Genomic DNA, 11,222 nt, shown 5'->3' on the forward strand with positions numbered 1-11,222 from the left:
GCTGGCTGGTTAAGCCACATTCACACTGGATCTCAGCCATAGTACGCTTGATCATAAAAATAAATAGAGAAAGAACCTTGGAATAACTTTCATTTTTCTATCACATGACGCGAACTCGACCTCAAAAGCAATTGACATGTTTATATAACGTGGTTTATCAGCATGTGGGCCATATCATCATGTGGGCCACTTTCACCTCAATTTACGCTTTTCTCTTTCAATACGCGTTTTAACAACAATCTATAATGAATTCGAATAATCAAAAAGCCTATATACTTTTTATTATCAAAGCTATTCAGAAAGATAAAAAATTAAGTATTCGAAAAATTGCTAAAATATATAATATTCTATATACAATATTATAGTATAGAATTGATAATTTTATTCTTTGTATAGAATATCAATATAAATCTTATAATCTTTTAGAGCTAGAAGAGAATATTATTATTGAATATATATTTAATATGGATTCAAGAGGTTTTTTATTTAAATTCAAAAATATAGAAGATATAGCAAATTATATTCTTGAATCAAGGAATACAAAGAATATTGAAAAGCTTTAAATATATCGATTTGTAAAATGTCGAATCGAATTAAAAATATGTTTTAATTGTATTTATAACTTTCAAAAAGCTTTTTACAAGAATCCTAAATTTATTAAAAAATGGTTTCGATTAGTTACAAATATATAAGCGAAATACAGCATTTTGAATAGAGATTTCTATAATTTTAATAAAATAGGCTTTATAATAAGGATTATATATATAGCAATAATTATTATTAATATTAAGAAACATAATAGAAATAAATTAATATAATTAAACAATCGAGAATAAGCTATAACAATAATATACGGAAATAGAGAGAATAAAACTATTCCCTTATTTCTAATAATTCAAGAATAAATTTATTTCTTTAATTAGTATATTAAAACAAATCTTTCTATAGAATAAGCTATTAAACCTATATCTAATAAATGAACAAACAATAAAACAGATTTAGAATAATTGAAATACTTCAATAAGCATATTAAGAATCGAAAAAAGAGCAAATATCAAATATTAATATTAAATAAATATAAAAACCACAAATTAATAGCTTTTCAAATATATTATAAAAAGAATGATATTATATATTTACATTTATTATTATATTCAAATTATTTAATTCAATTACTTAATATTAATTATTTTAGTAATCTAAAATGTTTATATAATAATCAAATTAATGGATTTATTAAAGTATATATCAATTATATTTCGAAGATTGAATTCTTTATAACTTTTAAAATTATATATAAGGAATTAATCATTTCTTAGAATATAAAATCAGAATTTCAAAAAACAAGTTTAATTCTATTTAATCCTGAAATTGTATTTTCGAAATTAGATATTCAAATTTGTATATCTACCCTCTCCTCTTTCAATCTAAATCAATAGATCTCTTAAATACCTTATAATCCAATTAAAACTCTTTCTTAATCAATATTAATTAAATCTCAAATAACTTATCATCAAACAAATTTCCCTATACCTATATTTGAGATTATATTAATTCTAATTAAAAATACAAAAAGATTAGCTTATAAAAACACACTTTTAATTATAGAAATTTATACACTTCAAAAAGCAAATAAAATATTAAGTAAATATCAACACACAAAAAAAACCCAATTACATCAAAAAAGAATACTCATTGAATAAAAAGCTTTTGATATATTATCTCAGCAAAAGATTGATATTCAGATTTAATACAATAAACATTAAAAAGAAGGGAATTCTAATAGGGAATCATCTTTTAATCGATATTATAATAAATACAAAAAAACAAAGCATAATACAAGAACTTATCAAAATAATATAATAAATCCTAGATTATTAGATTCTTAATAGTTTTAATCAATTGATTCAATTGTTATTAAATAATATGGGTTTGAAAGTATAAATTGAGATGAAAGTGGCCTATATGGTGATATAGCCCATATGCTGATAAACCATGTTATAACGTAGTTTATTAGTATATATACTAATATAATTTATTAGTATATAGACTATATCAATATATAGATTACTTTTATCTCAATTTATACTTTCAAATACAAATTATTTAATAACTATTATATCAATTAATTGAAATTATTAAAAATCTAATAATTTAGGATTTATTATATTATTTTGATAAATTCTTGAATTACAATCTAATTTTCTATATTTATTATAATATTTATTAGAAAATATTTTTTTATTAAAATTTATTTATTTTAATATTTATTATATTAAATCTAAATATTAATTTTTTATTAAAATAATATATTAAAAGTTTTTTATTTAATGAATACTTTTTCTTAATATAATTAAGTTTTTTTTATATATTAATATTTATTTAATATCTTATTTGCTTTTGAAATATATAAATCTTTATATTTAAAAATATATTTTTATAAATTAATTTTTTTATATCTTTAATTAAAATTAATATAATTTCAAATAAAAATATAGAAAAGTTTAATTAATAATAATTTATTTAAAATTTAATTAATATTAATTAAAAAAAAGCTTTAATTAAATTATAAGAGATTTAAAAAATTTATTAATTTAAATTAAAAAAGAAAGAAGTAAATATATAAATTCGAATATTTAATTTTGAGAATATAATTTTAGAATTAAATAAAACTAAACTTATTTTTTAAAACTTTGTTTTTATATTCTAAAAAATAATTAATTCTTTATATATAATTTTAAAAATTATAAAGAATTTAATTTTCAAAATATAATTAATATATATTTTAATAAATTTATTAATTTAATTACTATATAAATATTTCAGATTATTAAAATAATTTATATCAAATAATTGAATTAAATAATTTGAATATAATAGTAAATATATTTATTTAATATTATTATTTTTATAATAATTCTACAAGTAACTAGATGTTAGCGTTTTGCACTCTGTTTTCAGCATCTTCCTTCCGCTGTTTTATACGGCCATTCCACTCGCTTAACTGCTTATCCTCAGGCCATCAAAAATTTGATAAGTTTAAACTCTTATTGCTTTACAGACGCTCTACAATAACATACTTATTCAATTCTCAAACTCCCAATTCCTAATTCCAATATCATCTACTCACCTACTTTGTTCTTTCTTTTTGAATACCCCTTCCTCCCCCCTCTCAAAAACTAAAAATATTCCTAATAAAGATGGTTTACAATCAAATATAAGTTATAACTACATTGAATTTGTGATTAAAAGGTATATAATCCAGTAATTCCTTTATAATTATTTTCTACATTTCCTTATTTTATTCTTCAACTCTTCAAACTTTGCTCTTTTCTTTTATAAGCTTTTCCTCTACAAAGTTTATTCTAGGATTATTTAATTCTTACTCTTATATATTATTAAATATATATTATTAAAACTTAGCATTATTACTTCTCATTTATCAAAAACTAAACAAAAGCGATTTTTGAAGTTATCAATAATATCAGATACCATTCAATTGTGTTCTAAATGCAATAAATTATATCAGTCTTATATATTCTGTCATAAATAAAAGATCTGCTTTATTCACTAGCCTTCTTTATTATTACAATCTGCTAATATCTTATCACAGAATTATTCAGCTATTAGAAATCACAATATGTCTTACCCTATCCTTTGACGATATGCTCAATATCGAGCCCTCCGTTATAATAAATATAAATCATTTGCTTGTATATTACAAAACAAGAAAGAATAATTACAAATATATGAACCGCGGATTATAAAAAAGAAGAAAATAAATGAATAGTGAAGATTATTTTCTATTATTATTAATAAGTTTGATTCTATTTCTAATTCTAATATTAATCAAGATTCAAGTTATAATTCTCAGTCTAATCAGGGATTTGATTCTAATACTGAGCTAATTATTATTAGTAAATAATAAACGATTTTGAAGCAAAAGGGATTATATTATCAAATCCTAATAATAAAATTAAAGCTATAATAGAAATAGAATTAAAAAAATAAAAATAATAAAAATATATTTCAATAATAAATTCATAAATAATTGCTTATATTCTTCTAATAGATTTTATAAAGTCTTAAAGATTAATAAATTATCAAAAACTATTAAAACTTACAAAATAGTTATTTTTAAAGCTTATTTTTTTTAATGAATAAAGAATTCATAAATCAAAAAGGAATTTTCTATTATTATATATTAAAAGATTTTTAATATGGTATATGTAAGAGTTGAGGCCCCAGCTTATCGCACACCATCTATTTTTCGATCTAATTTTTTAAAATTTAATAATAAATCAACCATACAATATAATCTTATAAAACTTGAGTATTATATTAATAAATAATAGCTAATCTTTATGCTTCAATTACATCTTCAATCTTACAAATCAATCTTTCAATATATAACCTGAAATCTAAAAAATCTACTCTATTCCAAAAAACTTACAATTCATATTTCAATTTCTTTATAGAAATAAATACAAATAATAGCTTTTTTAATTTCTTTTTCATTTATTACCATACTTTCTCAATTAAATTAAAATCCGAAAAAGAGAATAATTAATCAAAGTTTTATATATTATATTTTAATCAAACTTTATAAGTATATTCAAAATATATCTTAAAATTATTCTCTATAAATATATATTCAAATCCTAATTTATCAAATAATAAAAATATAATAAACTTAAGAACTTATTATATATATACTTTAAAAATAATATTTTTATTACTCTCAAGCTTTTCTAAGAAAATCAATAAAGATTTATAATTTCAATTAATTACACTCTATATTATTATCAATATTCTTTTTGATCGATATACTAATTTAATATAATTAATATATCTTTTTTTATTAATCTATTTAATAATCTATATTCTACTCACTTTTCCTAATTCAAAAATACTTTTATTTAATTATATAACTAGCCTCTAATTCTCTCCTTTTAATCTAATAATAATAATATTACTAATTTCTTATTAATAATATTTATATACAAAATCTAACCTCTTTTTTGCATATATTCTCAAGATAAAAAGCTTAGAATATATTATACATTTATTATACTTATATCAATACAATTCCTTTTAAATTATATATATTGAAATCTTAATACCAAATATATTTTTAATTTATTTGAAAATCATTCTCCTTTTGCTTCAATCTTTAACAATTATTCTTATAATTCAATAAATCTCTTTAATAATCATTATAGACTTTTAATAAATCTTTTCTTTCCAAATTCTTCTAATCGAATTAAACTTAATTATACTTCTTATAATAAATTATAATATATTTAAATTTGAAATAATCCATCCCTAGGATTTTCTATCAATTCTAATTTAAATAACTCTAAAACATTAAGGAGTATACCAATTTTAATAAAATTTATAATTATTATCTTCATAATTATATTCAATATTTGTTTTAAATTTAAATCGAAAATAATGAATTTTAGAATAATAATTGAATTTTTAAAATAAGGTGTGCGAAATTAGGTGACTACCCTAATCTCGCTTAAATGTACGATAAGCCGGGGCCTCAACTCTTACAATTAGTAGAATATTATATAAATAAAGGTATTCTTTATAATATTTATAATATATATATTTATCTTTAATCTTTCTAATAAGAAGATTATATTAATTTGATAATAATGAATTTCACAAAACTTGATTATTAAATTTGAACTCAATGATTCAGAAAAAGAAAAGTTAGGGCTTTTTGTTGAAGATTTATATACTTTTCAAAACAATTATTGAATTCACAATACTGAGATTTATACTTATAAATATCTCTGAGTACAAATATTTTCCTTTTTGAATCTTATTGGCTATATTACTACTAAACTAAAAGCTCTTATTAGATTTTTATATCAAAATATCGAATTCCAACTTTTCCTTTTTTTAATTAAAAGCCAGTTACCAATTATTATAATAAAGTTTAACCTTAAGCAAATCAAATGGTTAGATGGGAAAAAGAAGTAATAAGTGGTTGTTAATTTTGTCTTTTCAATTTATTAATCAAAAACAAGAAGATATTTGTATTTTATGAAGCTAAAGATTTAGTATACTGTAAGGTAATTTTTATATTAGCTTTAGTGCTAGCTGATAATATATTCGAAAGTAAGTTTAATTCTCTTAGGGATATATATTCTTTAATTATATTATTTAATATAGATTGTATTTATTTACAATGAGACAGCAAATGGGCTAGGAGGCCTGTCTTTCGGGATGTGAAGAGTACTTTTAATAATATTCGTATTTCAAATATTAAATATTTAGAATATTCAAAACATTAATATTATCTTATTTGTCTTAATAGGATCTATAGATATAAGAAGAGACTAGAATTCTATGATTTGCGATGAGCTTTAGGGAAAAGATTGAATGGTAGGTTACTAATATAAAACCCTCTTGATTCCTCTCGCCCTCTATTAAGATTTCTTATTGAATAGCTAATTAATAATATAGAGTCTGTTATATCCGAAAAACGCCAGCAGATTATAGGTTATTGGAAAGATATTTATAAATGATATTATATATTAGTATTCATTAATACGAATTATTAAGCTATTTATCTTAGATTTATATAATAAAAAGATCTAATTTGAGTTATTAGCCAACTATCTTATTATAAGCAGGCCCCTTCAAACTTAATAGATATACAGAAGTTTGAGATTAATCAAAATCCCAATATTCTTTAACTTATTCAAAAATATAAAGAATCTATTCGAAAGATTAAAATATATGGTTATTTTATTATTAAAATAATTGCGAATACGAGATGATATAAAAAACATTAAGTAATACAAACTAAAATCAACAATTTAAAAAGTTAAAAGAATAAACAATTATTGGATAGTATTATTAAGGAGTTTTATAAGATTATTTATATTATCAAAGTTGATTAACAATTACAAGAAATCCTTCCTACTGATATTCTTATTCCTTTAATAATTGAATATGAGCTTAAGGAGTGAGCTACTATTGCTAAACTGTTTTTCGAATTATTTATAGGCTTAATAGAAAATCAAATTATTCAAAAGCGAATCAAGCTTGTGCAAAACCTAATTCAACTTTGCAAACGCTAAGAATCCCCTCATCAATATCGAATAGCGAGATTTAAAGGATAGCCTCGCAAATATATCACTAGCCCCCAACCCTCATCAGAAGATACGAATTCTAATCTTATAACGATATCTCTAATTTCTGATACAATTACAAAATCTCAAAAGCTTTCTGAGGTTCTTATATTATTTTGTGCCTTCTGCAAATAGAATAATATTGAAGTAGAATCAAAGAAACGAGAGTATGAATACCTTCATATTGATAGTCTTAGTCGGCATATCAAAACTCAATACCTTCAATCTCGTACCGTTGATGAGGGGTTCCACTGCCCTTACCAAGATTGTTCGGCATTTTTGGGTAGTGCTATGCATTTTCTTAATCATACAGCACGTCAACATGGATTGTCTCTATGATATTACTTTGGAGTGATACAAACCATCTTCAACACTTGTTTTTGTTATCAGAATTACTGTTTACCATACTCGGAGTGTTAAACTGCTCGTATATCAAGTTATGAATTATGCGGTTTAGATATGGTTGTATAGTTGGAAACACACAGATAAATGACTATCAGGTTGAATTAAGTGTAATGCGTATTTTGTTAAAAGCTATATACAATGGAGTTGACTATGCATATCAATCGTTTTGAATACCTAATACGGCTAATGCTCTCAGTGTGCTTTCTGTGGTGGTTGTGGTTGGAGAATTTTTGAGTGAAGCTGTCTTAGAGGTTCGGTGAGATTTTTAGAAAGGAGAAATCTATTGCAAAGTAATGGATAATTAGGGGAATGTCTTTCAAGGAATTGATCCTTTTCGATTTGGATTTACCGAGTTTTCAATTTTTTTAAAAAATGTTTAAGAAGTAAATAATTATATAGGGTTGAAGTATTTCGAGGGAAAAATCACAATTATTTTATTGATACATTTATCTTCATGTTTTCTAAAGGGTCGTGAGAATGCATTCTTCATCCAAGGGAGGCATTGAGATGGATGGTACTAGATAGATTTTGACAATAAGGGAACACTTGGGATTAGGAAAAACCATAACCCTGAACCCCGATACTCAAATACAGCATAGCTTTCATGTTAGGAAGGGAAGGAAGATCGTGTGAAGACCTCAACATAGTTGTCTCCTAGGATTATCTGTAACAAACAATAGTGTTTTTTCAATACGAAATCTCTCGTCTTCTCAAGAAAAGGGAATATGAAAGCTATCATTATATTCCCACACACTCTTTTCTAACAAAGCAATTTATTGCCGACCTCTTTTCTTTGGGTTTTCGGGTACCCCCTCCTCAAGTTCCAGAGATGGCAAGGTATCTGAAGTAATACGACTTGACTGGTCGTCGGCTTCCTTGAAAGACATGGTATCGTAGCTTGTTTGCTCAAGACTATTGGGACTCCCTAACCCTTGTGAAAGTCCAGATTCCCCTGGCTCGGATTGCTGCGAGACCTCAAAATTTAGATCAGAGGGTATGTCATCGATAACGGAACAAATTCTCTTCAGATGGATCGGCATCCAGATATCGTAAATATTCTTGGTGAATTTGTATGCGGTCCATTTCTCTTTACCATCTAATGCTGTGAAGTCGAATGTATGAATCGGATGGCGAAAAAAAGTGGTTTTCCCCTCATCGATTACAGGATAATGACCATAGATCCTTACAGTTCGATGATCATGCGAGATGGAAAAACCGAGTATCTCTCGATGAAGCTCTTTTTCTCGTTTTACGAGTCTAAAGAGTTCGACCGTCCCTCTCACTGCAATTGTCATGCTGTGAGCATTTTGCCGATCGGCAGTATCCAGAGCTGCAGCACCACACTTCACCTCTGATGTTAAAAACGGAAGGTATATCTGCCAAGTAGCTATGAAATATGAAGCAAAAGTGTCCGTAATTTCGCCAACAAAAGGTGCAAGTTTTTCCAGTTGATCATCTGTAAATGCAGATCGTCTGAATCCAACCGAATAATCAGGCTGTGGGCGAGGACCGTAAAAAGGTATAGAGCTATTCCAACCTTCATTAACACTTTCTATCAAAGATTCAAGATGTGTGGCACCATATGTCGCCAAGGTTTCCGCAGAAGGAACGATCAGTCGGGCGATATCTTGAACTACTCTTGCTTCATTCCTATCCTGAATCTTTCGGCAGGATTTTTCAAATATCTCATCACGGAATAAAGAGTCTTCGGGTATTTTCTGCTCTGTCTCCAGTAGAATTCGGCAGAGGTCCTTGCTTGCATCTGTAATGCTCAAATCGGACTTGTTCATAAAGCTGCCCTTTGTCGCAAGACCAGTTGTATAGCTCGGGCGTGTATAAGGAGCACTTTTTACTTCCCTTGGCTTTTGGTCGGTATTTGTAATAGATGTAGGCGGAGTATAACCTGCTTCTGATTGTTTGCTACGAAGAGATGAAGAAGATTTCTTCTTCGCAAGCAGATGATTCATATTCTTCTCGGGTTCAAAGTATTCGTTTGGCCAGCGAAGTTCTTTCGTCCAATATTCAAGGGGGTCGATCTTCTTCTCGCAGATATCAAACACAGTATTCTCGCAGGCTGTGTCCTCCGTGTGAGGTTGTGAGATCGATGACCGTAGCCGTTTCTCAAAAGGAATAATAGAAGGGGATGTAGCTTCGTTTTGTGATCGTTTTCGCTTTAATTGACGATTCTCGATCTGCGGAAATTTAATGAGTTAGCTTTGTAGTATATCAAAATAAGAATAATATACCTTGATACTAGGAGTATTGCTGATTGGAGAAGGAAATGACTGCTTCGATTTGATGTTCCCGTCTCTGGATTCATTTTGTTCTTGGGGAAATAACATCTTTTCTAGATGTGTGTTCTTGCGAGAGGAGGGCTGCTGTCTTGAATATTGCTGCCCAGCACTTTGCAGATTATGTGTGGATGGAAGACTTGACGTGGTGGTGGATTGGTGTGGATATCAATCAATACTAAGCAAGCTCGATGTTAAACCAAGTTGAATTATTTTGGCGGGAACGGGGAACCGGGGAATTCGGCAATATGTATAATGGTTGTAAGGGTAAGTATTATAAAACATATCAAAAAGCGGTTGTGCTTTTCCCTATATATAAGGGCTTTAATCAATCAAAATATTATGTTTTTTGAAAATTAATATAATGAATTTTAGTATATTGAAGTATTGTAAATATAGATTTCAGTATGTTAATATATTAAAATAGGTTTATTCTTTAATAATTCTATTAAATAGTTTATCAAAATCTTTAAAATTTTTGAAAGTTTTATAAGCTTTTATAAATAAAAAAGAATTTGAAAATCGAAATTTGAGGAAATAGTTTAATATATATTTGAATTGTTTAAAGTAGTAGTAAAATATATAAAAACAGTAAGTTTTTAATAAAAGTGGGTTTTACATTATTTATTCATATAATCACTGTATGATATATGCGAGACTTTCTCCGTCGCTAAGCTGGAAAGAGATATCCGTAGACAGGCATTCGTTCAAACACTATTCGTCATCCACAATATAGTAATCAGCATCAACTGACAGATAAGAGAGTTCTGCTAGTTAAATCAATACTACTGGCCAACGAAAATATGTAAACAGATATTGAAGGTTGTAGCACATATTATTAGAGGCTAAACTCAGGTGTTCTGTATTTTTGTGGCTATATATGCATCATTCGGGCATCTTGGCGCTTCCAATATATTTCGAATCATTTTATTTTTACGGACTTTCGATAAACTTTTTTCTACAGAAGTCCAATTCAATCTTGTGATAGTACGAAATATTCAAAAATTTAATTCTCTCAATGTCTTATTTTCCATTTACAATGGTTATATAGATAAATGATGTAAACCCCATTTTTATTAAAAACTTACTGTTTTTATATATTTTATTACTACTTTAAATAATTCAAATATATATTAAATTATCTTTTTAAATTTCGATTTTCAAGTTTTTATTTATTTATAAAGGCTTATAAAGCTTTTAAAATTTTTAAAGGTTTTAATAAATTATTTAATAAAATTCTTAAGAAATAAATCTATTTTAATATATTAGTATATTGAAATCTATATTTATAATATTTTCTTTAGTTTTAATTCATTATAACAATTTTCAAAGAGTATAATATTTTAATTAGTTAAAGCTTTTGTATATAGGGAAA

General features: G+C 25.5%; 3 protein-coding genes across 3 annotated transcripts; 2 read left to right on the plus strand and 1 right to left on the minus strand.

The window, feature by feature from the left end:
- Window positions 1–5,701: 5,701 nt before the first annotated feature.
- Window positions 5,702–5,994, plus strand: EAE97_000324 (uncharacterized protein; the record flags this gene model as incomplete). Its single annotated transcript, XM_038870834.1, has 2 exons — window positions 5,702–5,720; window positions 5,810–5,994. The coding sequence occupies 2 exons, from the start codon at window positions 5,702–5,704 to the stop codon at window positions 5,992–5,994; spliced, it is 204 nt and encodes a 67-aa protein (XP_038738195.1).
- A 978-nt stretch (window positions 5,995–6,972) lies between these two features.
- On the plus strand, window positions 6,973–7,490 carry EAE97_000325 (uncharacterized protein; the record flags this gene model as incomplete). Its single annotated transcript, XM_038870835.1, has 4 exons — window positions 6,973–6,985; window positions 7,027–7,067; window positions 7,143–7,253; window positions 7,287–7,490. 4 exons carry the CDS (start codon window positions 6,973–6,975, stop codon window positions 7,488–7,490), a joined length of 369 nt encoding a protein of 122 aa, XP_038738196.1.
- Window positions 7,491–7,824: 334 nt separating this feature from the next.
- Window positions 7,825–10,082, minus strand: EAE97_000326 (uncharacterized protein). Its single transcript, XM_038870836.1, has 2 exons — window positions 9,803–10,082; window positions 7,825–9,748 (listed from the first exon to the last, which is right to left on the minus strand). The coding sequence occupies exons 1-2, from the start codon at window positions 9,896–9,898 to the stop codon at window positions 8,330–8,332; spliced, it is 1,515 nt and encodes a 504-aa protein (XP_038738197.1). The 5' UTR covers window positions 9,899–10,082; the 3' UTR covers window positions 7,825–8,329.
- Between the last annotated feature and the right edge of the window lie 1,140 nt (window positions 10,083–11,222).

Source organism: Botrytis byssoidea (assembly GCF_014898295.1).
Source record: "Botrytis byssoidea strain MUCL 94 chromosome Unknown BBYS_001, whole genome shotgun sequence".
NCBI lineage: Eukaryota > Fungi > Ascomycota > Leotiomycetes > Helotiales > Sclerotiniaceae > Botrytis > Botrytis byssoidea.